Source organism: Trichosurus vulpecula, chromosome 7 (assembly GCF_011100635.1).
Source record: "Trichosurus vulpecula isolate mTriVul1 chromosome 7, mTriVul1.pri, whole genome shotgun sequence".
NCBI lineage: Eukaryota > Metazoa > Chordata > Mammalia > Diprotodontia > Phalangeridae > Trichosurus > Trichosurus vulpecula.
In genome coordinates, this window is record NC_050579.1 from 44,771,308 (window position 1) to 44,798,685 (window position 27,378).

Below are 27,378 nucleotides of genomic sequence, written 5' to 3' on the forward strand. Positions count from 1 at the left end.
CCTGCACCTGAGAGATGGGTGTTGGGGAGTTCCCTTTCCCCTTGTCCTGATAGCCATAGGGAATAAGAGAACCGGTTCTATTTAGTTCCATATCTGTCCAATCATTCCTCCCACCCCTCCAAAGCCCCTCTGCCCCAAGAGACTCCACAACCTCTATGCCTTTTGTACCTCCCTTGAATTTAGTGGAGAATGGGACAGGCTGTACAGCCAGGACTCCTGGGTTTTTCTCAGGCCCCAGCTTGTACTGCCCAGCCCCCTCCCTTCCCCTGCTCCATCAGGTAGAGCTGTGAAATGCCTTCCAATTTCAACTCCTGGATGTTAAGAACTCCAGGTCTTACTTCATAGGAAAATAACCACAGAGGAAAGATCAGAGGATAACAAGGTTCACAATATAAAGATATGTATTTTAATTTAAAATAAAATCAAGGTGGAAAAAATTGGAGGGAAAGAGTTTTGCCCAAGGAACAGAGGTACAAAAATCACAAAGTTACAAGTCATCGGTGAGTGTAGTCATGCTTCCCTCCCCCCCAGGCTCCTGGAGATGATTCATGGGGGCTGAGTCTGTTCTAAAAAGCCAAAGGCAGGATGGAGGTCTTTGTTTCTGCCTCCTGTTCCATTTTGAAGTGAGAATTCCCAGCTTGAGGCAGGAGCTAGCATTAAGAACCATCTCCTGAGGAAATGAGGGATCTTTGGATTCCCTGTTGAGGCCAGGAGATCTGTGGGAAGGGCTGCAGTGGAACCATTAGACCTGAAGAGGCTCTTTGATCTGTGAATCTTTAAATGTATTTAGACAGCTGGCAGGGCTCTCTGGCCCCAACCAAATCATAAGCACACAGGCATCAAGGGAAGCCCATGAACATAAGAAAGTTTGCCTTGTTTTACCTTCTTGATCAGCTACCTGGAGAGTAAGGATGAGCACGAGGACCAAAAGGGGACCTGATGGCCATATGAGGAGGTTGTGTTTGGAGGAGAACCACCTCATCTCCTCACCCTAGCTAAGGCACTGAGAAGAAGTCCAGAAGGGTGACTCTTAGGAAAAGGAGAAATGGTCCCTTGGATCTGCTGGCTCAAAGCAGGTAAAGGTAAAATGGAAGGTCTAGAGGTTACAAGGGTACCTCAGGGGCCCCCAGGATTGTGCAAAGAAAAGCAAGTAGGACCACGCCAGCGTGTCCACAGCCCATGATGTCTCCCTTCTCCCAAGCCTCCTTACCTAGTCAGGAAAAGGATGAGTAAAGGGATCACATGGGGAATGTCCCTGAGCCTTAGGATAAAGAGGCTGAAAAAATACAAGCTCTATAGGTTTAAATCTCTTAATTTCCTTCTCCCCTGCCACCTACCCACTCCCACCCAAACTCTGTGTTCACATGGAGAGGAGGTGAGGGATAGTCCATTCCAAAGCCCTGATCTGTCCCATGCTCAGGAGTTCCCCTTACCACCATCCAGACCCTGCTCTAGAAGGGTCATTTGGTGGACGGGGGGGAAAAGGGAGCCTAGGGCTGAGGAGGGAAGGACCTTCTGCAACTTGGCTACCAACAGCGGTCAGCCTTGCTGACCACTGACTAGCAAGAACTGGTCTGGAGGTTGCTCTCAGTGAGCAGTGATGCAATGGATGAGGGGTCATAGATATTGTCAAACTCCTCATCCGAACTCAGCCCATCATGCTTGAGGGATGCCTCGGCTGCTGACCGGGTAGCCTTGCGCCTAGGGAGAGGGAGAGAGCGCCGTCAGTCAGGAGAACTGATGCAGATTTGATTCAGAGTCAAAACCCACTTCTTTTGCCCAAGCTGGCCCAGCCAGCAACTAGAATATAATCTCCTTGGGAAAAAAGATCATTTTTCCAATTTTTTTTTTTTGCTACATCCCTAGTACCTAGCACAGTATCTCATACACGTTTGGTACTTAATAAACGCTTCTTGAATTGAAAGAGCCTCACCTTTAGAATCTTCTCACCTCAGGTAGCCGCTAACATATATCCCACTTCAAGGACTGCAAAGCACTTTACAAATATTATCTCATGTGATGCTTACAACAATCCTAGGAAGTGGGTGCTATTTTTATCCCCATTTTATAGTTGTGAAAATTAAGGCAGACAGAGGTTAAATGACTTGCTTAGGGACATACAGCTAGTAAGTGTCTGAGGCAGGGGTTGACCTCAGTTTTCCTGAGCCCAGGTCCAGATGCTCTATCTACTGTGCCACCTAGACACTAGAGATGATCATATTACTGGGACCAACCAGGGAGCCATGGGCAGTGCAGACAGTCACGCATACAGCCAACCAAGACCTAAGTTCTCCAATAGAGCACCTAAGGGCTGCTGACCCCTTCCCTTACAAGGCCAGCAGAACCCAGGTGCTGACCAGAACCTGTCTGTCTCCATCCCTCTCCCTAGCCCTATGGAACCTACCGGGAATCCTTTTCCAAGGCCTTAACCCGGGCCTGCAGCTGCTCATTGACCTCATGCTGCTCTTCCAGCTCACGCTGGGCCTTCTTCCTCAAACCATCCAGCCGTTCAATTTCCTCTTCTGCCTCATCAACCTGTCGCTTCAGGGCCTTCACCCGCAGGCTCAGCTAGGGGAAACTCATGGATTAGAAGTAACATCTGCCACCCTGAAGTAGACTCCTTCTCCTCCACCTCCTCCAACTGATCCTGACTGAGGTCAGGATGGAAAACTGCCACTGATCGTAGCTTATGCCCCATGTGCTGCTGGTGGTTTAGCTCATACTCTATGGGCCACCACCCATAAACACACTGACACATGGGTGCACACCATACATAGAATAAGACAGGGCTGGAAAAATTGGGAGAACATGCTGTTAGGAAGGACACTAACCACTTCTGGAAAGACTTTCTTTGCCTAGAAAGGGGATATGCATGTATGTGTTTTATACACGTTTGACCCCGTTTACATCCCATGTTGATACCTGATCCTTCTGGTCATTTACATGCTGTCTTTCATCATCAATCTGGATGGAAAGCTCTTTAACCCTCCTTTCCAGTTTTCGGTTCGTGGTCTGCAGAAGCATCTTCTCCCTAAGGGATTGGTGGGGATTGCTCATAACTACCACCAGTAAGAGAATTACATGGTGTACCCCTTCACCCCTATTCCTGTTGCGGGCCAAATTAGAGCTGAGCCCTGTCCTCCTCAGACCTCCAGGCCCAGGGGCCTGCTGAGATAAACTCAGGGCTTTGGGATGTGGGTGGAGCCAGGAGGAGCGGTCTCGCCTTTGTTGCCTCCCTAGCAATCCCAGGTCTTTGCCCGGGCCTGCCTGACCACGTGGAACTTCCGGCTGCCTGAGCACGTGGAGTTTCCGGTTACTGCCTGCCCGCAGGGAGCTTCGGGTAGCACCGGAAGAGAAGGGGAGGAGAGTAGGTGGAGTCAGGGCGGTCCTAGGACCCAGGTGTATTGAGTTTTCACCTGTCCTTCACCCACGTAACCAAAGAATGCACCTGCGTCACTAAAGCTATAAATGTGCTGCTTGCTGAAATAATAAACGGAGTCCTTCACCATCTTCTCGGCTCCCGCCCCGTACATTGTCCGAGAGATCAGGTCCTTTGCTTAGGCAAAGGCCTGGGGCTTGGGGGGAACCCCGAGCATAGTTACGAGGCTTCGGAAGCTCGTAACATATTCCCTCTTCCTAAAACAGCTTCACTTGGGGTCATGGGAGCTAACACTAGTCAGAAGAAAAGCACAGTCAGGGGATCTGGAAGGGTGTAAGATGGCAAGAGTCTCTATCCCTCTTGCCTAAGGGGTATTAGATACCATAGCTTTAAAGATGGATGGGATCTTAGAAGCCATTGAAACCAACCCCACCTCTCCAGAGACAAAGAGATTGAGGCTCAGAGAATTAAGTGAATTTACCCAAAGTCAATACCCACAATACTAGCACAGTACTAGCTAATGAGTGTTCGAGGCAATATTCAAACTCAGGTCTTCCTGATTCCAGGTCCAGTGCTTTATGCACTGGGCCACCCAGCCACCTCATGGCTTTTTGGCTGGTAGTCTACAACAGATTGCAGAGGCAACTCTGGAGTAGCTGTTCCACCTACTTACCTCTCTTCAGCCTGAAGTCGCTCCTGCAGCTCCTGGTTCTGTGACTCCAGCTGAGAGAAGCTGGCGCTGGGCTTCTGGAAACCCTCTAAGCTGGCCAGTCGGCTCTTCAGATCCTTGTTCTAAAGAAGAGACCAAACCTTCTACCAGGATGTCTTTGGTTCTCCCACTGAACTCAATCCCAGAGCTATCCATGAGGACAATGCTACGGGAGACCTTAAAACTGCCTCATAAAAGTGAGCAGCTCTCTTGCTTCTGATTGTCCCCAGTGTCTGCCACTTAGCACAGGCTGTCAGCACCTGTCCTTCCTTCCCTGCCACAAGCCTCTCACCTGTCTCTCCAGAGAGATCTTATCACATTCCAGGTCTTGCCGACTAGATCTCTCCTGCAGCAGCTCTCCTCTCAGCTGGTCGATCTGGATTTGGGGTAGGAAAGATTCCAGATGGGATGGATAGGGAACAAGGATACCCAACAGATGGAACTCCATTGGTGATGGGGGCTTTCTCATAGTCCTGGGAGCATCCCTAGAACCCTGTTTTTCTGTTGGGACTTTGGGGACATGAGGAGCAGGACTGGAAAAGGGAAAGTAGTTAGGCAAGGAGATTCATTTAATTAGCCTCCCAAAAGGAATCCAGACTACTAGAAAAACCTCAAGTGATTGAAAAACTACTTTCTACCAAGAAGGGAAGAGTCATGAGTCCAAGCTGAGCCCCAGCCAGAAACGCCCTCTCTTCCCACCCCACCCCACCCCACCAGCCTTATCTCCCAAAGAGCTACAACACCCCCTCCTGGAGAGTGAGTAGTATTGATGCAACTGGACAGGTTGGGTCCCTAAAACATCCATGGCCTACATCCGAAAGGGGAGTGGGGCCTTGATATCTAGCTAGGTGGACCCAATACTTTATGACCAGAGATGGGGAAAATGGGAGAGAGGCAGCAACGTATCACCTGGTCTCGCCCACGGTTCACTCGCTCTGTCAGCAGCTCCACTGTGTTTCTTTCCTCATCTAGCTCTGCCTCCAGGCGTGAAACCTTTTCCTAATCAGAGAGATGATAGGTTAACTTCCTGCCTGAGTTGGACCTTGTTGAGGCCCTCTCTGACCTTTCCCAATGCTCTTTCTGTAGCTAAGGAGCTTTTGCGCCCAGGACCAAAGCCTTCTTCTCTCACATTCAACTTATGATTGCCAGCAGGTACCATGGGGACAGTGCCCTCTGCTGGCCAGGTAAGTGCTTCATAGGGAAGGAAAGAGTTCTGTTCATTCCTCTACGGTATAAAAGGAAGACAAGCCCCCAAGGTCAAGTCAGCAGTCAAACTGGTTAAGCCAAAGACAAGTCTGGTTTCACAAGGGAAAATTCGGTAAGAAACAGAAAAGCTCCAAGTTAGGCCTGGTGAAAAATAGAAACTGAACCACAGGGATGACTTCCTTCCTTGCATGGAAGGAAGCCCCAGTTATCTTGGGTCAAGAATGGCAAGACTGCTGAACTCAGCAGCAGAAAGGCCTGGATTTGAAGCCTGGCTTGACCACTTGGTAGGATGTAACTGTGAGTGAGCACTGAGGTCTCTCTAAATCTCACTTCCTTCATCCACTTTTTGGGTTTGGTTTCTGTTCTGGACTCATGATTTCACTGGTGTAGGGAACTCCCTCATAAGGACAGTCTCTCTCCCAAAGCAGATCAGGAACTCTTGTTACTTAGAGTCTTAAAACAGTTGTCTGGGGTATTGAGAGGTCCAGTCATAGAGCAAACAGGTCAGGAGGAGGACCTGAATACAAGTCTTACTCACTCTAAGGCCAGCTCTCTTAACAACCAAACCATACTGGCTCACCACAAAATGGAAATTTACACTGGCACTGCCTATGTCCCAGGGCTGTAGCGATCAATTACACTGTGAGCTCCTTGAGGTCAAGGACTGTCTTGTGCCTTTCTTTGTATCCCCAATGCCTGGCACATAGTAGGTGCTTAATAAAAATTTACTGACTCTGATTCTGACTGTTGTGAAGAAAACACTTAGTAAACCCTAACATAACAGTGTATAAATGTATCATTATTATTACTAGAAAGGAACCCTGGGACTTGAGGTTAAATGTTTCATCATGGAATCCTTCATTATGGCTCACTTCTAGGTTCTTGAGTTGCCGGGCCTTGTCATCCTGGGAACGTTTTTTGCTTTCGGTCTCCTGCTCCAGCCCCTGTAGTCTCTGGGTCAGCAAGTCCTTGTCCAGGAGGGCTGTATCTCGCTCAGCCTGTAATGTTTGCAGGGCCTGGCGCAGTCGCTGGGCCTGAAGGAAGAGAGGGAAGGGGCATTCAGAAGCAGTCTCCAAACCCTGCTAGACACACCATGACTACAGTCATCGCTGTCAAAAGGGAGTTAACTTGACCCTTGCAGTTAAGAGACCAATTCTTAGCCTCTTCATTGCCCCATCCCCTCAGGACTCTACCTCATCCTGCAGCTGGCCCAGCCCTCCAGCTGCCTTCTCTGCCTCGGTGGCCCATTCCTTGGCCTGGCGCTGGGCACCAGCTACATCTCGACGTGCCTTCTCCTTGTATTCTTCCAGTTGGGCTTGGAGCTGCCCCAGCGCTCTCTGTGACTCTTCTCCAATTTTCTCCAACTGAAAAGTGGAGAAAGAACACAAGTTGTGGTGCCACATTCCTTAACAAATGCCCTAATGCCCTCCTCAAGGACTTGATTTCTAAGACTGACTCTCCCCAGAGACCTCTCCAGCACCATGGCATCTCAGGATAAGTTCTGTATCCAGAACTGTGCCCCAACCCCACCAAGTCAGGCCTTCACTCTTGTTTGCCGGAATGGTCAAAAGGGGCCTGGTAGAAAGAACGCTTTAATTTGAAGGATAACCAAGAAAACTCTCCTCCACAAAAATGGGTTCCCTAACAGCCTGCAAATCTGCCATTAGAGATTAATTTATTTAATTTTATTAATTAATTTATTTGGGTGGTAAATATTTTTCATAATAACTACCCCTGCCTGGGATAACACATTAAGACTTAGGTCTTATTAGTCAACACCTTTTATCAAAGCTCTGAGGGGAAAGACCACAAGATGCCATGCCCCACTCCACCCCATCAATAAGAGGAAGGGTAAGAAAGCCCTGCTTTATGGTTTTGCTTAGGACTAAACCCGGAGGAGTGAATAAAATGTGCCTCAAAGTGATGGATGGAAGCCAGGAGCCTCCGATACCTGAATACCCTGATCTTGCCCTCAGAACGAATGTGTCTATGGACTAGGCTAGGACTCCAATCATTTGGATTACCCTCGGCCCCTCACCTCCTTGTTCAGTTTCTCTACAGTCTTATCCAGCAGCCGTTTCTGCTCTTCCAGCTCAGCCTTGTTCCGCCGAAGGATTTCCCGTTGCTTCCCTTCCTCCTCAAGGGCTCGGTTTAATGCCTGTTGCTCCTGCCCCAAACGCGCAAGACCTCTCTGTGCCTCTTCTAGCCGCCCCTCCAGCATCCGCTTTGCCCCAGCCAGTGATTCCTCTTCTTCCTGAGATGCGCTCAGGGCCTTCTCGAGATGCTGTCTCTCTGCCTGCAGGGAGGGGAAATGGGGCTAAGGTGGGTAGGGACATAGGATTGGTGGGACAGGAGCAAAGCTTGGGTTTTAACTTGTCTGAAGGTAAGAGGGCAGAAAATACGTGACAAGGTATTCAGTGGAATCAAGCCTGGGAGGACCAGGAGGGAAGCTGAGGAACAAAACAAGCAAGTTCAAGATAGGGAAAGAGGCAAACTGAGGCAAAGAGGTATGGTTTAGACGCTGAAACATAAAAATTAAAGCACAGATAACAAAATCAAGGCAGAAATAGAGGCTTTTGGGGGAGAAAATCTGACATGCCATAAGGAGGCCATAAACCAAGTTACCCAATATGTGAGGAGAGTTGAGGCTCAAGGGGTGACAGAAGGGGCAGAGGGAAAAGTTGATGGTAGGGTAGCAATGACTGACCTCCAGCCGCTGCACCTTGTCTCGAAGCCTCGACTCAACAGCTTCCCCACCCTCAGCCAAGCTCCGGGCCTCCTTTAGCTGCTGTTCCAGACCCAAGATCCGCCTTCGGAATTCATCGTTTTCCTCTTGGGTTTCACGTAGCGTTGACTCCACTGCTGCCCGCCGCTGCCCCATCATGGCTGCCTCTGCTTCAGCTGCTGCCTTGGCCTGGGGAGGCATAGAGGCAGCTCAGACTCTGCTTTAACCCAACCCAAACAGGTACAGTGGGCTGACCAATGAGCCCTGAGCCTTCCGACCCACCCTGGCTGGCTAAACCACATTTCCAAGAACCCCAGGGTTTCAGAAATATATGCCTGTAACCACGTGACCCTCCTCCTGACTTGTTGGGTCTTCTAGATCCCACAGCCTCTCTCTTATAGCCTCCCTTTCCCTCTCCTTGCCTTGGCAGTCTCTTCATAGTCCTGTTGAAGCTGCTGAAGGGTCTTATGCAGCTGTAGCTGCTGCTGCTCAGCCCCCTTTCCCCGCTCAGCCTCTTCTCTGAGGGCTGCCAGCTCCTGTTCCAGTTCCCTCGCCCGATTCCTCCCAGCGGCTTCCTGACTTTGATGATCCCTCAGGTCCTGAAGCTCCCCCTGTGCCCGCTGCAGTTCCTGGGGGGGACAAGGATATTAGACTCTGAGGAGCCGTGACCAGAAAAGATCCCTGACTCACATAGCCCAGCTCCCTTAGGGCCCGGAGTCTCAGGCTGTCCCACTGTGCTAAAGGAGTAGTTTTGTAACCCTCCTAGGAAAAACCTAAAGGAGAATCATGGCCCCTCGGTAGTGCTGCAATACCAAATTCCCTGTTACTGTCAATTAACCAACAGTATTTATTTGGTAACTATGTATCCACAGATAGAATATAAATTCCCTGAAGACAGGGAATGTTGCAGTTTTGTCACTACCTCCAGAGCATCTAGTACTTATTGGTTGATGTGGCCTGCACTGTGCTAAACACCACGGGGGAGAGAAGAGAAATAAGGCACGGATTCCTGTTTTCCAGTAATTTGGTAACAAATGGCTACAGATAATCATACGCTGGATAGAATAACGTCATCTGTAAGTTCCATTCCAAAGAATGAAAATACTCGTGGGAAAGGTTTCATTGAAGAGGTGACACTCAGGCTGGGTTTCAGGAGAAGGGCAGGACTGGCTAGACATAGAATAGGAAGGAGAGGATACTAGGCAAGAACAATTTGCATAAGATAGGAAACTAACAAGAAAGTTTGGTGCAGTGACTAGAGATGGCTTAGAGCCAGGAAGCCTCTGACATGGAAGACTTCAGTTCAAATCATGCCACTGACACACACTAGATGTCTGACTCTGGGTAAGTCACTTAAAATCTTAGTGTCTCGAGCAATTCTGTGAATTGCAGATCTGAATTTATTCTCTACATGAATGAAATCATAGGGATGGACCAAAAACAGCAAGATGGTAAAAAGACTAGTTCAGTGGGATCCAAGGATTCACGCAGAGGTGCAATGAAAAAGAGAAGGTTGCAGAGATTAGATAGGGACAGAGGGAGAAGAGGCCTTCCCTCTATACAGGAGAGAAAACCTGAGGCCAGTTAGTTGCTGGGGTAAGGAGATGTCCTAAGGACTTACTGCCCCATGACATGTCTTTGCTCTCTTATACCCCCATTCCTGTCTGGTTACCTTCTTGAGGTTCTCAACCTGACGATTATCTTTAGCACTGGCTCTGGCCTGGTCTAGGTCCTTCTGCAGAGCCCCGATTTGCTCCCTGAGTTCTTCCTCCAGATCCTCCTTCTCCAGCCGAAGCTGTAACAACCTGCATTCCAGACAAGGGAAACAGAATGGAAATGGAGGTGCTGTGGCCCGTGCTGGGAGAGACAAAGGCTCCCTCTCCCTTCTATTAGCATCCCAAAAGCCTTCCCACAAAATCTGGGGCCTGCCAAGTCTCCTTGGTGGGGAAGAGCCAATGGGGATTTTATTTTTGGAACCCAGGTAGGGGATGACAATACGGCAAAAACTGAAGACAGTGGCCACAACTCACTCTTGCTTGGTTCCTCGAAGCTCTTCTTTGTTTTTTTGGAACATGCTTTGCCAGTGGCCAGTCTCCTCAGCGCTCTCTTTAAGTTCCCTCTCTAGGCCCCGAATTCGGGCTGACACTTTCTGCCTTTCCACTTCCAGGGTGGCCTGATCCTGGCAGAAGATATAAAGAGGGGACAAAAAGTCTGAATCCCAAGGAAGCTACGCTGGGGGAGGGAGGCAGGGAGGATGGAACCTAAGTCCTTTCTATATTGGCCCTCTCTGCTGTAGCACCAGGCCTTCAAAAGAATGTCCTCTCCACCAAATCATGTCCCATTCCTTCCAAATCCTATTTAAAACTTGGCTTCTCCAGAAAGCTTCCCCCATTTAACATTCTTTCATGAAAGTGGTTGCCATATATGTTCCTCATTAGGTTGGTAAGTCAGAGAAAGCAAGGGCTGTATCACCTCTCTTCCTCTGGATCATCCCCCATGGATGCCTGGCAATAGCAGCCCCCAACAATGGTGTTGATTTTTTTAAAAATCAAATTAACCAACAGTTTATCTATTTTGTTAGTTTTTTTTTTCTTTTCAAAAAACCAGTTCCTAGTTTCAGTTGTTATTTCAATCGTTTTCTTAGTTTTATTTCTCTCTCCTTTGATTTTCGGGATTTCCAATTTGGTGTTTAATTAGAGATTTTTAATTTTTTCTTTTTCTAGTTTTTTTAGTTGCATGCCCATTCGTTGATCTGCTCGTTCTCTATTTTATTGATGTAAGCATTTAGAGATGGAAATTTTCCCCTAAGTACTGCTTTGGCTGAATCCCATAAATTCTGATATATTGTCTCATTGTGGTCATCCTCTTCAATAAAATTATTGATTATTTCTATGATTTGTTCTTTATCCCACTCATTCTTTAGGATTATTTAGTTCTGTCGATTTATTAATAAGCAACAAGAGTTTTCTCTATAGGGTACTGTGACTCTGAATACCAAAATCCAAAAACCCCTTTCTCCCTCCAACCAACCAAAGCCAACCCACATACTTGGGAGACATCCTTCATGCTCCGGCGCAGCTGCTCCATGTCCTGTTGGCACTGCTGCCGGACACGTTCCACCTCCTGGTCCCGAGAGGCCACCTCCTCCTTCAGCACCCCCTTCAGAGCCGTCAGTTCCCGCTCCCGCTGCCGGAGCTGTTCCTCCTGCCTCTGTTTGCCCTCTAGTACTTCCTCTAGTAACTCCCTAGTCTCTAGCAGGTCCTGAGAGGAATCAGACAAGGGGCAGTTCTTAGAAGTCAGGGACTGAATTTCGCCATTTCCACATCACTTTTTAGTTAGCATAAGAGTCCCTCCCCTCCGAGGCTTGCAGAGAAAGTGAGAGGCCCATCAGTCAGTCTCTGCCTGGAGCCAAGCCCTATGTGCTCTCTGCACCCCAGCCCCTCTTCCCAAGTGTCAGAGAGAAAAAAGATTCAGGTGAACCCAGTTTGGAGCAGCCCTGGAGATAGGTGCTACCTAGGGAGCCATCTCTCATCCCCTCTACCTTCAATAGGGCCTCCTTTGCAGCCTCAGGGTTCTGTCCCTGTTTTAGCTTGTCTTGCACCTCTTTCAGCTGGTCCTCAAGCCCATGCCTTAGCCTCTCACCCTGATCCAGCAAGAGCTTCATGTCCTGGAGCCTGGCAACAAAGACAGGCAGAGAGGGCAATGCTACACTTCAGTCCCCCTTCTAGACAATCCCTGGGTCTTCAAGCCTCTGAAGGAGCCAGTCTCCACTGGGTCCCCAGGCATCAGGCTGGGAAGAGCTCCCATCCCCTGGCTTGAAGCCCCAGCCACCCTCACACCTTTCTCCAGGCCTACTCACTCCTGGGTGCTACGCTGCATCTCTGCCTTCTTCCTTTCCAGTTTCTCCTGCAGTCGTAGACACTCCTCCACACTTTCCTCCAGCTGCCGTTCCAGCCCGACCCGGGATGGCTCACGAGAGAGCTCCAGCTTTTGTCGTTTCTGGAAGAGGAAGAGAGGACAGGGGACGGAGGGGGACCCTCCAGGGAGATGGGGTGGAAATAGGATCAGCTGCCATGATTCCTTCCTCATTTTCTGGCTTCTTAGCACTTTGAAGGACTAGAGACTCGCTGGGATTTAAACCCTTTCTCCTCTTCTGCCTCTAATGACATAAAAGTTCCCTTCTGCTATTCAGAACACCACTTTCTAGGCTTCAATCTTCTTCCTCGTTTTTCTTTCCTTCTCCCCTTTCCAAATTATTTCTCTCCAGAGGAGCTAGGTGGCACCAAAGCGCACAAAGCACTGAAGTCAGGAAGACCTGATTTTGAAATGTGACCCAGACACTTACTAACTGTGAGATCCTGGGCAAGTCCCTTTACTAGTCTGCCTCAGGTAACTCAACTGTGAAATGGGGATCATAACAGCACCTTGCCCTCAGGATTACACCAGACCTTGCAGGGGACATTAACATCTTGTTGTGAGGGTCGAATGAAACAGAACCTACTGCAAAGTGCTTTGCAAACCTTAAAGCACCATATGGATATCAGCTATTACTATTCCTGGCCGGTTACTCACCTTTACCTCCTCATCCAGCTTTTGCTGCAGCTCATCAACCTTCTGAACTAGCCCACGATGTACTGCCATGGCTTGGGAGACATTGGGAGGGGTTACCTGCCAGGGACAGGGAGGACAGACAGCCCTAAGTATGGCTCCCTAGTAGGCTTCAAACCCCATGGCACTTCTTCATATTTTTACCCCAAGGTACCCACTCACCGCTAGGGCCTGCATCTGTTCCAACACCAGGCTGACCTTCCTCTTCACAGATGTTTCACTTTCTGAACTCCTGTGGGAGAGGAAGGTACAAAGTAAGGGGCTGAAAGGAAGGAGTGCCAAAGACCAAAAATGAATGGAAACCAAGTGGGGGGAGGGGAAAAGGGGGGCATAGGGAGGAAAGGGGAGAGAGGGAGGGAGAGAGAGACAGGGAGAGAGGGGAGAGGAAGGGGAGAGAGTGAGAGAGAGAGAGAAACAGAATGAGCCTCCCCCCATCTGTCCCAGGACTGTACTCTCCACAGTCTCTTTGGTAACTCTCTACCAGTCTCAAACTTACCCCTCCCGTAGAATATTATAGATGGTAACTTTTGCGTGTTCAGCACTGCCAGGGGTTGTGGCCTCTTGCTGGTCCCTCAGAAGGTCTGGGGTTGACTTGAACTGTAAATGACCAAACAGAGCGAGACAGAGGAGTTATGGAAGAAGAGATATGAGTTAGCCAGGAGAACTATGAGGCGGCAGTGACAGAGATGAGGAGGGTGGGGGCCCTGCCAAACAGGGATGGAAAGCAGATAAGCCAGCTTAGAGTTAGGATAATGAAGGATTGTTACTGGGAACCTGAGGAAGAGGTTTGAACAGGAAGGTCTGGACAAGCTACGCTTGCTTGCTCACTGTGGCATCATTTCCTAACCCAAAGTAAACTATTTACTGATGGGTAAAATATCTCAATTCCCTCCTGTGGACAGACTGCTCTGCCTTCTAAAGGTTTGTGCAGAATGCTCTCAGTAGCAGGGACTGTCTCATATTTATATCGGCATCCCCAGTGCCTGGCACTTAGTGGGTTTGTAATAAATACTTCGCAATTGGTTGATTCCCTTTTGCTTTCAGAACCTGTACTAGTGAAGGGGCTCAGAGTTCGGGTGAGAAACTGGGACTCAGAACCCTGAAGTGAGGTAGAAGTGATGGAGAGATGATAAGCAAGAGAATGGGTCTGACCCAGAAGAATGCTTGGAAACCAGTAGTTGAAGAGTCTAGGGCATCCAGAATATAGTGATTTTATAGGGCACACATTAAAAGTCAGAGCAAAACAAGTCAAAACCAGAAAGATAAAATAAAAATTGTGGAATGAAAGAAAAAAGAATGCTCTCAGTAGGGGAGCAGGGACAGGAGGTCAGAAGGAGGAGCCAAGAGTATAGGCAGAGTAGGATTCAGAAAAAATGGAGACATAATAATTGGAATGTTTTATATGTTTCCAGAAGAACCTTTGGTTGTATAAAAGTTTTAAGGACCAGAAACTGAGAAACATTGTTCCTAACAACAATTTTAGATAAAAGGGTACCCATAGTATTCTGGCTTAATGGGAGGAGCCTGAGAGAAGACAATGGGTGGGTGGTGATAGGCTGAGGAACCTTACCTGCATTAGGGTAGGGTCCCGTGCCCTCCCCCGTGGCTCCTCAAAGCTCTGCAACACCCATTCCTGGGTCTGTCGGGATCGGCTGATGACATTTGATGGGGCCTGGCCCTGGCCCTGATTTAGGCCACTCATCATATTGGTCTGCTTCCAGTTAGTGGAGGAGTTGCTGAAGTCCCGGTCCTGGTCCTGTTCCCGTTCCTGTTCCCGTACCCGATCCCGTTCCTCTGCGGTATCTCGAGGTGGGCGGCTATCTAAGCTCTGACTCCGCTTTCGATGTTCTGAGGACAGTCGTGTACGGTAGCCAGTCCGGCCCCTCGTTTGGGACCCTCGGCTGTCAAACTTGCTAATGAGAGAATCCACGGAAGAGAGGGGTGCTGTGTCAATGACATTCCCAGAGGGACCATCTGGAGGGGTTAATTCTAATAGGCTGCCAGTCAGGACACCTGGGCCCACAGGAGCAGAATCCAACAGGGAGGCATGGGAACGAGAACGCTGAAGCTTGTTCTTTTGCCCAACTCCAGCTTCCTCATCAGAGGTACTGCCCTGGGAATAGGAGCCAACAAACCTCCGAGGTGAGCCATAGGGGTTCTCAGGAAGCTCTGAGTCTGAGCTCAGTGAATCAGGGGCTCCTCTGCTGCCATTGCCTTTGATCTGTACCCCAAAGGAATCACCACCCTTATCCCCACTGTTGAGCACCACAAAGGGCTGCCCAGCAATGCCTTGCACCCGCACTGCTACACCATAAGAACTAGCTCTAGAGTCCTTGGCTGGGCGACGGCCACCCCGGCGTAAAGAGGCTGCCTGTGTGCTGTCAGCTGACTCTGTGATGAATCGGATTTGCACACCATGGTCCACTGGAGGCCGGGGCTCGGCTATGGTTGTTGCCCGATCCATGTACATGAGGGGATCCTGTGGGAGAGAGAAAGAAAAAAAAAACATCCAGTTCCTATCCCTCAAATTTGGCCTAAGCCAGTAGAATGAAAATGGGGCCCAGGGGGCCTTCATCTTTCATCCCCACCCAATCTGAGTTCCTTTAGCTCTAAAATCTCATTTTCCTCCACTATCTGAGTTATGTGGGAGTAGCATGGTATAACGCATAGAAAAAGTATGGAACACTCAGGGTGAAATGTCACATATTCAGAACACATTTTGGCTACGCAAAGTCACTTAACCTCTAAGCAACTCTCTAAGACTGGATGTTACAGAAAAGTTCCCTTCACCAACGAAATCATGGGGCCAGTCCCTATTCCTGTCTCCTAGGGGAAGTGTGCCACCCATCTATTTTTGGTCTAGCCTCTGAATCAGAGAAGGAAAAGCAGCAAAAACTTGGGTCTTACTTGGTATATGTTAGAGATCTTTGTGGAGACAGAATAATTGGAATGTTTTATATGTTTCCAGAAGAACCTTTGGTTGTATAAAAGTTTTAAGGACCAGAAACTGAGAAACATTGCTCCTAACAACAATTTTAGATAAAAGGGTACCCATAGTATTCTGGCTTAATGGGAGGAGCCTGAGAGAAGACAATGGGTGGGTGGTGATAGGCTGAGGAACCTCACCTGCATTAGGGTAGGGTCCCGTGCCCTCTTATTACAATATTCTGATCTTAGGTGAAGGCCCTCCTCCCCCCACCCCCACCCCAACAGCTGGTTCGGCCCGTTTGGCAAACCTGGTTTATCAATTTCTTAGGACTATATTCATTTACAGAGGAATTCATTCAATCAACATCTACTTATTGAACATATAACGCACAAAAAGCTGTGCTGACATTTTTAAGAGTGCTTTAAAGTTTTACAAAGTACTTTATACACACTCATGACAACCCTGTGAGGGAGGAGCTAAAGGAATTATCACCTCTATTTTACAAATGAAGGCTCAGAAAGCAGGGTGAACAGCCTGTGGTTACATAACGAGTAAGTTTCAGAGGCAGGATCAGAATGGAGGTCTCTGCAGACTTCTTGAGATACACCAATGCTACCTCTCCAAGCAGGTCCCTCTGAGAGTCAATGGGAGAGACACGACATACACAGACATGCCATGCTACATACAATAACCCCAGTGCAAAACGTTGGGACCCATAGCAAGCAAACAACTCCTGGTTCAGAGTTAAGATGTCTCCTTCCCACTCCCTGGGACTGAGAGAGATCCCTTCTTTGCTTTAAGGCAGTAAGAGGAACAATCCTGGTATGTGCTGGCACAGGGAGCCTGGGGGAGGGGGAGAAGGAAGGGAGGTTCTCTTCTAGGCATACAAAGAAATCCAGCTTGTCCAGCTCCCATGTTAATCTCCACCATGGACCAGGACCAAGCTGGGGGAGAGGCATCAATATGCCAGACCAAAAAGCAAAAAAAAAAAAAAATAGCCATTAAACACTCTTAGCTTGGAACTCAGTTCCGGGGAGACTTGGCACTACCCCCTACCACACTCACGTCAAGAGCCTTCAGAATAGGGTGGGGTCAAAGCTCGGTCAGAGAAAGTGAGGGGGAAGTTCAGCTCCAAAGAGGAGGAGTTAAGGTAGGAACAACTACTATCCTGAAAATGGCAGAATGGGAGTCTCCTTACATTTCTTCTAGCTGGTCTAACGAGCTTGGGTTTGATGGACAAACTCAGACTGGGGAGAAAACAAGAGGACACCATTTATTTATCCCATAACTAACCAATCTAATTATTTGGACTAGCCAACCAAAGATCAATGTCTCTAGCCGCTCGTGCGTGTGAATGTGCGTGCGTGCGTGCGTGCGTGTGTGTGTGTGTGTGTGTGTGTGTGTGTGTGTGTTAGAAGTTGAACTTAGCATGAGGGTCTTCTTTTCCCAGCAGCCATAGAGGAAACCGAGATGTACATGGCATTGCTTCTATTCTCTCCTACGCTGGGAATGAGCAGTGGGACAAGAGAAAAAGCTGAGAGAAGATAAAGGGGAAAATTTGAAAGTGATCAAACTGAACACCCCAACTTAGTAAGTCAGCTCTCTAAACCCAGAGCACCATCACTGAGCCAAAATCTCATCTTGACCATATACACACAGCTGGGGGATGGGCAGAGAAGAGATAATAGTCTGTCCTTCTGGGGATCCTAAGGCCAGGCTGAAGTAAGTAACCCAGAGAAACTGAGGGATCACTCACAGTAACTTTCAAATCAAGTCAAGTCAAAAAGAATTTATTAAATGCTTAATACATATGCTACCTGCTGGGAATACAAAGGAAGGCAAAAACATAGTACTTGACCTAATGGAGCTTATACCCTAATATAGGAGGCAGCATGCAAACAACTATGTACATAAATACAGGCAGTGGGGTGGTACAGTAGATAGAGCACCTGACCCGGAGTCAGAAGACCTGAGTTCAAATGTGCCTCATACACTTACTAGCTATGTGACCCTGGGCAAGTCACTTAACCCTGTTTGTCTCAGTTTCTTCATCTGTAAAATGAGCTAAAGGAAGGAAATGGCAAACCACTCCTGTATCTTTGCCAAGAAAACCCAAACGGGGTCACAAAGAGTCAGACACAACTAAAACAACTGGACAACAACAAATGTACATAAAAGATGTGGAAGGCATAAATTGGAAGTAATCTTTGAGGGAAGGAAGGCATTAGCAATGAGAGGGATGGGAAAGGTGTATCGGAAAAAGGCTTTAAAAACCAAACAAGATTTTGAATTTGATCGTGTAGGTAATAGAGAACCACTGGAGTTTACTGAATGTGGAGGTGAGGTGACATGATCAGCTCTACATTTTAGGAAGATCACTTTGGCAGCAGACTGGAGCGGACTTGAGGCAGAGAGAGCAATCAAAAGGCTAGGTGGCCCTGGAGTCAGGAAGACATGAGTTCAAATCTGACCTCAGACACTTGACACATGCACTAGCTGTGTGACCTTGGGCAAGTCACTTAACCCCAATTGTCCTGCCAAAAAAAACAAGACAAAAAAAAGAAGGCTACTGTAACTGTGCATGTATGAAATGATAAGGGCTGGCATCAGGGCAGTCAGAGAAGAGAAGAGGATGTCTACAAGAGATGTCCCAAAGGCAGAACTGACAAGACTTGGCAACAGACTGGACACACACAGGGTGAGTGAGTGAAGAGCTGAAGATGAGAACTAGGCTGCGAGCCTGGGCAGTGACCTCTAACAAGAAAGTTAGAAAGAGGGGAGGGGGATTTGGAGGATGGAAAAGCTACTGAATTCAGTTTTGAACATGTCTAAGATAAAACAGCCACTTCCTAGCTTGGTCTGTCTCCCTGCTTTTCTCATTCACATCTTAGGATCTAGTTGAAGCAAACTATGCCTATACTTGAAGGCCTCAGAAATCACTTGACTTATTAATAAGGCTGCTTTGCCTTACCCAAGCACCTACTAATCATCCAGATTCAGGTCAGTAGCCATTTCCGGACTGGGCAAGAAAGGTCAGCACCTTACCCAAGACCACCTAACCTGCTGGAAGATAATAACAAGCCCTCCCCGTCTCTTTCAACCATCCTGTCTCATGGCATGTAGCCATCTGAGTGTCGGTAAGGGGCCCGGGAGGGTTGGAAGGATATAGTTCAGAGTAGGTCAGAAAGAAGGGCTTTAAATGATTCAAGGTGGAAAACCCGAAACCTACACGCCTACAGTTACAGAGACATGAGGGCGGAGTCACTGGAGACCAGGGCAGACTCTGGGGCCTTGTGCAATTCCTGAGCGCCAGGTAAACAGCACAGCAGCGACCCATGACATGGAGTCTGGATGCTTCCTTATCCCAGATCCCACTCTGAAGTTCTGCCCTTCCTAGCCCTTTTGAACAAGAGAGGTCTCTCCTCACCAGCTACACACTCTCCAGGGACAAGTCTAGAAGTCAATCTCACCTCTGTCATTCCTGCTCACAAGGAAGGAGAAGAAAGGAAGCTGCTTTAGAATACCTCTTCCATAGTTACTCATTAGCTTGCCCTGCCCCAGTTCCTTTACCCCAGCCCAGTGGCAGGAGTCCAGCACCCCGGGAGTGACAGTGTCCCTGGACTCTTGGCAGGAAGGCCTAGTTTACATGGGAATTAGAGGTGAAACTGAGGCCCACAGGGAGCAGGTTCTGGGCCATTATGGATAGAGAGAATTAGATGTCAAAGAATGATAGCTGTGTGATTCTGACCTTTCTGCTTACCCTCAGGACATGAGAAGCCATGGGGACATGAAGATTCCCCACATTTAGGCCAAGCGCCAAAACCTCATAAAATGTGAGTGGCCTGTGACAGTCCGATGAGAAAATGCTGAAATTGGAGAGCCAGGCTAGAATTGCTTGGCCACTAGGTAAGAAAAAAAAACACACTACTATAATGAGGAACTGGGCCCCTGCAAACTTGATGGACTGGTTTGGAAAACAAGATAAAGGGGGAGGGACATGGGGAATACATAGGCACCTGGGTAAGCAAAACAGAGAAAGTCCATACAATGGATAGAGTAAGGGGGCAAGGACCCTGGGCAACAGCCCTGTCCAGCCCACATATAAGACAGCAAATGAAGAGAGAATAAAGCTGTAGAGGGGCAAAACCAGAGAATTTGGTATGACAGCGGAAGATATTGCCTCCTTTCTGCCCATCCCTTAATAGGGCTCAAAGTTGACTTCCTCTTCCACCAGTGACCTGGACAATATTCCTTCTGGCAGAAGCAATCACAGAATCATTGAATTCTCACCTGGAAGAGAGATCTTCTAGTCCCTAGTGACCAGAACAGGAGTGGGGAATCTGTGGCCGCGAGGATATATGTGGCCCTCTAGGTCCTCAAGTGCAAATCCATTTGGATTCCATCAAAGGGCTGCACTCGAGGACCTGGAGGGCTACACGTGGCCCTCTAGGCTGAAGGTTCCCCACCCTTGGACCAGAAGGTCTCTATGGGCTCTTCCAGTTGAAAATTCAATCTACTCCAAGCATTCTTATTTTACAGATGAATAAACCAAGGCCTAGGGACACGAAATGAATTGCCCAAGATCTTACAGACATCGAGTGGCAAAGATGAGATTCAAACTCGGGTCAGTGGACTCAGAATCTGGGTTGTCCTGAGTTATTTTTTATCTTCCAGACCATGATGCCCCCATAAAGTCAAGAATGTTATAAGGAAGCTCAGGCCATAAAAAACACAGAGAAGGACAGCATAAACCAAAACTACCAGACCTGGGTTAATGACTCTCACCCGCTTGGGTTTGATGGGCATGAACATCACCAATATCCATGGTGAAATAGAAGAGGCAAGAGTGTTGGCAACTTGACTCCAAAATAGCGGTTGCTAATTACTTTCAAATTAAAGCAACTTTCCTGAGGCAAGGCATCAAAGGGACTAAGCCAAAGCTGAATCCTGAGTTTTCTTGCTCATCACTCCATCAAGCTAAACTTGGGACTCTTCAGGAGCTCAATGAAGATGCTTCAGACTTGGAAGGCTTGATTTCTCTTATCCTCATAGTTTATGATTATAAAACTCCTGAATGCCTTTCAGCTCTATCAGTGTATAATCTATCCAGCCATAAAACGCAGTTTGATAAATACTGATGCCTGGGGCCGGGGATTTCAGAAAATGGGGTATTCTAAATACAACCTACAAATCACTGCGTAGGCATTTGGTCCAAGGGCTTTACCCAGCAGATGAATCCAGAAACAAAGAAGACAGTAAAGAAGGAAAAAATCCCCAACCTTTTTATAAGATCATAAATCTAGAGACCTCAGAGGCTATCTAACAGATGCTCATCCTGCCCCCTGTCCCCAGGGAAAACTCCCCCAAAAGAAACAGGCCTGGATCTAGAGTCGGAAGAACTAGATTTGAATTCTGGTTCTGCCACACTACCAGGGTGACACTGAGAAAGTCAATTTACCTCTGTGGGCCTCAGTTTCATCATCTGTAAAAGGAAGGGATTGGAATGGATCAGGGTTTTTTAACTTTTTTTTTGGTGTTATGTCCAGTTTTTAGCAATCTAGTGAAACTTATGGACCACTTCTCAGAACCAGTGGTTTTTTTTTAATGCATATGAAAAAATACATAGGATTACAAAGGAAATCAATTAGTATTAAAATACAGTTATACATTTTTTTTAAGTTCGCAGACCCTATGTTAAGAGTCTCTAGAGCAGATGATCTTGAATGCCCCTTCTAGAACAAAATCTATCTTCTAAAATTATCTAGACTCCTCTCATGGTATACCTCCCAGAGATGGAAGGGAAAGCTCCACTTGGCTGGAAAATAAAGCTGAGGCATCCACCTTGGACAGACTACGAATAAGATAGCAAAGAGAGAATAAGACTGAAAAGGGCAAGACCAGAGACTTCAGTGTGACAGTGGATGACAAGATATCACCTCCCGTCCCCCCCAGGGACCCTAAGTTGCCTTCCTATTCCACCCATGACCTTGACGACATCCCTTCTGGCAGAAGGAATCACAGAATCACTGCATTTTCAGCTGGAAGAGGTCTTAGAGATCGTCTAGTCCAATCATCCTTATTCTACAGATGAGGAAACTTGGACAGAAACTCAAAAGCTTAAACGGTTTTACCTCCAGACGGGGACAGGAGAGAAAGAGGTGATCGTTGCCTTGTTTTACGTCTCAGGGTCCCTTATTTGCAGCAGTGTAGATGGTATGTATTTGAGTGGCCGGGAGAGGGGGAAATGCCCGAGCCATCGCACCGGAAAGAGGGAAGAACCAGCAGCCACGTCCAGAGGAAAGGCAGTGGCCAGTTCTCCCTGAAGGGTGGGAGCATGATTGCAGCCAGACGAAGCTGTCTTCAGCTCCTCTCCACTCTCCTAACCTCCAGTCCTCGTTTTAAGCCCCAGAGCTTCTCTACCTGCTCCCAAAGGCAAGAGAAACCTAGTCCCTAGAAGACTCCTCCATGCCCGAGGCATATCCTTCCCCTCCGGCGCTCTCACCTGGCACCTGCCCAAGGCCCTGCCCCGGTCACCTCGCGCAGGGGGAATCTTGTTAGGAAAGGCCCTCCAATTAGTTGCTTTTCCCCAGGTTCCAGCTCGGAATCCTAACCCCGGAGAATAACACCGCCAGCGCACCTGCTCCTGCCCTTGCCCATCCCTCCCCCACCTGCCTTCCTCTGCACCTGAGTGTCCCTCGCGAGGATGAGATCAGATTCCCGGAGCTGCCCGCTTCTGGGCCCTGTCCTGGTCACTCACCCCTGGTCCGGCTGAGCGCTCCCACTCGGGCTGGGCTGCAGGATGGCACGCGCGGCTCCGCCGCCCTCCCCCTTCTTCCTCCCTCCCCCCTCCCCCCCTACCTCTCCAACCTGTTACTCCCCTCCCCCGAACTCCGCCCCTTCCCCACCTCCATTGGCCCACCACCGCCCCGCCCTGCCCTGCGCTTCCGAGGATTGGCCCATGAGTCCTGTGCTAGGCGGGCCTGCAGTAGACCTGGAATGATACCCGGGGTCTGGTATGAGGGTCGAAGAGGAGGTGGTGGTGCTGCTGCTGCTGGTGGTGGAGTCACGTGGTACGAGACGGTTGGGAAAGGGGAGGGGGGGGTGCGGCTAGTTACTGGGAGGCCATTTTGGGGGAGTAGCTGAAAGCTTCCAGTATAACACCCCCCCACCTCCGCCCCTTTTCGCTTAGCCCGATGAACCTGCAGGTTAAAGCATCTTCCCGACTCTAGGGGGAAAAAAGGCTTCACCACGAGCCACAGATCCTTTTAATTCCCAGCTAGAAAATTGTGCATTAATCCCTAGTAGAATTTCTTCCCTCCTCAAACTTCGGTTCACCTTAGTAAAAAAACAATACAAAACAAAAGCCCCAAACCCAAAAGACAAACCAAAAAAACCCCAACTCTCCTAAAATGTCCTTTATGAAAACCCAAATACTGCCTTCTCTCCTCATGCAGAAAATTTCTACCTCCTCCTCAGCTTTTCCTTTTTCTTAAGCCCAAACTATCCAAGTAATCCTAGCTGAGACAAGAAATGAAGAAGGTATAGGACAATGAAAAGCTCTTTCCTCAGGGAAGGGCTAATAGAAGGGTCCTAGCCCCGACTAAGCTCGTTTCCCTACTAAACCAGTGTTGGATATGTTGCTTTGATTCCATACAGAGAAGAAAAGGAAACGAGGAAGAACGAGTTAAGATTGAGTACGACACAATAGAAACAATAACCGCTGGGGGCGGGGGAGGGGGGTGAGGGGGAGGGAATTGCGGTGTCCGGAGCAATTTACTGACCTACTTCAAAATCACCCTTTCCCCTGCAAGAGTCCAATGAATGCTCTGAGTGATGCCAACAATAATAATAGCTAGCATCTATATAGCGTTTTAAATGCAAAGCGCTTTAAATATGTTAACTCATTTGATTGCTGCCCCAAGAGCGAAGGCTAATCACTCTCGGTACATCCAGAGATTAGGGCCAGGGGGGCCAAATACTTGTTGAAAAATGCTGCTGTTAAACAGCATGTTTTCCTAGATGTAAAAAAAAAAATGTTGAGCAAGTAATCGATAATCAACAAGCACTTATTAAGCACCTACAGTGTGCCAGACATTGGATTAGGCAGGTTCTGGGAATAAATTCAAAAGTGAAACAAACAGCTTCAGGTGGAAACGTCTCAATCTCGGGTCTAGGGAGCCCGAAGAGGAATCTAGAAAGCACCAGCTCAGAAACCAAGAATCCACTGAAACAATCTGCTTCTTTCCCATCCCCCCAGCTTTCTTCTCAGGTGAGTAAGGTGTGTCCGAGTAACTAGAAGAGTAAAGTCCTTCCCTTCCCTAGGCTGGGACAAAAACAAAGCCTCTGCATTCCAGGGGAAGCTTTATACAACAATTAAGGCCACCAGCCTAGGGCTCTGCCCCACGTGGTGACAGGGGGAAAGCTTTGCATTTGGTTTTCAGGTGAGGTCTAGTCTTGAGGCAGGTTTCTCCCAGGAAGATAAGACCACAGGCGAGAGAGACGATGTTGGATTGTTGTTGTTGTTGGGTTTTTTTTTTTTATTAAGCCTATGACACTGTAGAATTAACTCAGACTAGAAAAGGGGAAACTCCTAGATTAATGGCCAATTATAAATATACACACATATATAATTGAGTGTATAATATCCTCAAAATCCTATATAGATATATAACTTATGTGGTGCACATATTATACAATAAGTAACACTTTAATTAACACTTAAGTATGAAAGACAAGCCATAAGAAACCCCACCCTTTACCCTTTGGCCAGAGACTAGGGAAAAACTGAGCCAATACTGAGTCACGATCACCTGTTCCTCAAGTATGCACTCACATTGAGTTTGAGGTCATCAAACAGGCTGCACTAACCACCACCACTTTTACACTTTTAAAGTAGAAGGGGAGCAGCCCCTTAGAGAGGTCATATAAAAAGTCAGACAGTCACCGCCCTCTAGGTGCTTACAATCTAAAGAAACAAAACAAATGTATATAAAGCAATCATTACAGAGCATAAATAGGAAATATTTAACAGAGAGAAGGTGATGGAATTAAGTTGTTTCAGAAAGGCTTCCTTTAGAAGATGGGATTTTAGCTGTGACTTGAAAGAAGCCAGGGAAGCCAGTAAGCTGAGATGAGGAGAGAGAGCTTTCTATGGGTGACAATCAAAAAAACTTCTTAGAACTGGGAAATCAAGTATGTTGGCACAAATAAAATAAATGAAGCTAAAATAAGAAGAAAAAGGTAAAGAATGCGAAAAAAATCTTCCAACACTGATTTTTTAAAAGTCTGAACATAATACAGTGGAAATACCAATCAGCTCTGGAATCAGAGAATACAATTCAAATCCCACCTTTGGCACTACCTGTGTGATTTTTGGCAAGTAACTTAATCTCCCTGGGCAGCCTTTTCCTCATCTGTAAAATGAGGGACTTGGACTAGTTGCCTTTGTGGTCCTTTCCAGGTCTAAATCTATGATATCATGATGCCTCAACCTTCTTCTGAAAGAGAATGCCATCTGCAAGGTAATTCAAAACTCAACCTTCATTTGCCCATTTAACAAATATTTAATTATTTTTACATGTAACTGGGAAACAAAATATTATTAAAATATCTATTAAGTATCTCTGTGCAAGGCATCATTTGAAGCATAAAGTTGTATGAAATAGCTTCTGCCCTCAAAGAGCTTAAAATCTAGGAGGCAAGACCCAAATGAAAACATATGCCCACCAAAAGGTCATACATGTAGGACAAACATCCCACAAACCCAATAAGCATTAAGTACTTACTACGTGCTATGTAAGGTGCGATGGATGTGGAGCCAGATCTGGAGCAAGACTACCAGGTTTTAGATCTTCCAACTCTGCATCTGGGGACTCTGGGGCAAGTCACTTAGCTCAAACATTCTAAATTGTAGGACAGAAGCCAATCTGCATACACTTCCCCTTTGGAAACTCCTACACTTTGGACCCAAGAAAAGTGTAAAACACTGGTCTAGGGTGGGGGCAGGGGGGCTATAAAGATAAAAACCAAAACAGCTCCGGCTTTTAAAGAGATTCCATTCTACTGAGGTGGAGCTAAGGGAGGTTAAAGGGAGGAGAGATGCTATGTAAATAAATGCCAGGTAATTTGAGGAGGGAAGAGCTTTAAAGCCTGGGGGGTGGGGTGGGGGGGAAGGGGTGTTGGGGCACTAGGAAAGTTTTTACAAAACCTAAAGAGCTGAAGAAGCAGAGACCAGACAATACCAGAGGGATGGCACAGAGGTGGAGATAGAATGCTGAATGTATTTGGTTGGAATTAAGTACCAAAGAGGGAAGGGTCATTTTAAGGTGGAAAAGCCGACTTAGAGAAGCATTTAAAATTGATTCTTGATGATTTGTTAAGATTCTGAAAGGTGAAGATGTGGGGAATGGGGGCAGTGAGCCCTGCTGAGCAGAGGCAGGAAAATACAGCTTCTGTTGTAGAATGGCAAATAGAGCAGCCTGGTTTTATTGTTGTTCAGTCATGTCCAACTCTTCTGTGGACCACAGCACACCAATACCGCCTATGGGGTTTTCTTGGCAAAGATACTGGAGTGGTTCTCCAGCGGATTAAGGCAGACAGGGGTTAAGTGACTTGCTCAGGGTCACACAGCTAGTGTCTGAGGCTAGATTTGAATCCAGGTCTTCCTGGCTCCCTGCCTAGCATTCTATCATTGAGACACTTAGCTGCCAGTATATGGTGAGGAGCCCCAGTGGGAGATAGGGCAGAAGGGACCAGACTATATAGCAGACCCCAAATACCAAGTTAAGAAGTTTGGAATGGGGAGACATTGAAGATTGTTTGAGAAGCAAAATGCTGTAATCTTTACAATTCTTTTATGAAAATTAATCTGAGGATTGGTGCAATCAGATTAAAAGGAAGAATCTAGAGGGAAGGAGACTAATTATGACACTTTTTCATCATTATGGGCATATTGTATTGTGTTAAGAACTTAAAGTAAGATGATGAAAATGATGAAATAGTTGGAGGGGTGGGACAATTTGCCCTGACCTCTTCCTAACATATAATTTATGACTTATCTCTTGATTTGTTGTTTACAAATACATTATTCTTTAATAACAATAATGACCTGTCATTAGACAAAAGCCTTAGGGCTTGTCTGCCAGAGTAAAATTTTCTATCCTGGGATGTAACCTGGAGAAATAATGTTGGAAGGTTGCTTGACTTCGATTCTCTAGCCTTTCATCCTAAAAATCTCAGTAAGCTTTCAAGTCAATTAGGCTTCCTGACCTACCCTTCCCTCTATCTCCATTCCTTCTTTAGTTTAATTTTTTTAAAATAGCCATTTCTATTTTATAGAGAAATAAAATTGAGTTACAGCACTGCTTAGAGATTAAGAGATCCAGGTGCTTAGTCTAGCTGTCCAAAATTGGTGACTCAGTTTCCCAGTGAGAAGAGAAATAATGAAAATAATCTCTGATCTTTCTTGCCTAACATTATTTATTGCCACTATGGTATTATTGGGTTGTTTTTTGGTTTGGTTTTGTTTTTTTTTCCCTTTTCCCAGGGCTTCCTCCCAAAGGAAATCTGCCATGTTATCTCCAAGTTTCTACCCTTTTTCAATTATCAGCTGACAATATGAGCAACTGTAACAATATCTAGCACATACCATGGGGGCTGTCTAGAACAAAGAATTCTCAGCAGCTTTTTCCAGCACGATCAGGGTCACTCCCAGAGCAAGGGACAAAGACTGATCTCAAAGCTCACCAGCTTCCTCCCCCACCCACAAACACTCCACTCCTTGGGTTGTAGGCCCAGCCCACATGTTCAAAGTTTAGAGGAGA

At 47.3% G+C, this 27,378-nt stretch overlaps 1 protein-coding gene across 7 annotated transcripts; it reads right to left on the reverse strand.

The window, feature by feature from the left end:
- Window positions 1–383: 383 nt before the first annotated feature.
- CGN (cingulin) lies at window positions 384–25,433 on the reverse strand. Of its 7 annotated transcripts, none has more exons than XM_036767095.1 (21): window positions 25,342–25,433; window positions 14,198–15,106; window positions 13,124–13,224; window positions 12,790–12,859; window positions 12,592–12,687; window positions 11,879–12,018; window positions 11,561–11,693; window positions 11,068–11,280; window positions 10,050–10,198; window positions 9,692–9,824; window positions 8,442–8,648; window positions 8,002–8,208; window positions 7,333–7,590; window positions 6,488–6,658; window positions 6,167–6,328; window positions 4,998–5,087; window positions 4,381–4,464; window positions 4,053–4,171; window positions 2,923–3,031; window positions 2,405–2,568; window positions 384–1,701 (listed from the first exon to the last, which is right to left on the reverse strand). In XM_036767095.1, exons 2-21 carry the CDS (start codon window positions 15,095–15,097, stop codon window positions 1,560–1,562), a joined length of 3,648 nt encoding a protein of 1,215 aa, XP_036622990.1. In that variant the 5' UTR covers window positions 15,098–15,106; window positions 25,342–25,433; the 3' UTR covers window positions 384–1,559. The 7 variants fall into 7 exon arrangements, with proteins under 7 accessions (XP_036622990.1, XP_036622987.1, XP_036622988.1 ...); XM_036767092.1 differs by lacking the exon at window positions 25,342–25,433 and adding an exon at window positions 22,241–22,396; XM_036767093.1 differs by lacking the exon at window positions 25,342–25,433 and adding an exon at window positions 22,314–22,352.
- Between the last annotated feature and the right edge of the window lie 1,945 nt (window positions 25,434–27,378).

Bases quoted from the DNA above. Each gene is read 5' to 3' on its own strand.
- CGN (XM_036767091.1), bottom strand. The intron at 10,199-11,067 runs GTATGTGGGTTG...ATCTTCTGCCAG, and splicing joins GCATGAAGGATGTCTCCCAA to GATCAGGCCACCCTGGAAGT. The intron at 1,702-2,404 runs GTAGGTTCCATA...CCCTCTCCCTAG, and splicing joins GCCTTGGAAAAGGATTCCCG to GCGCAAGGCTACCCGGTCAG.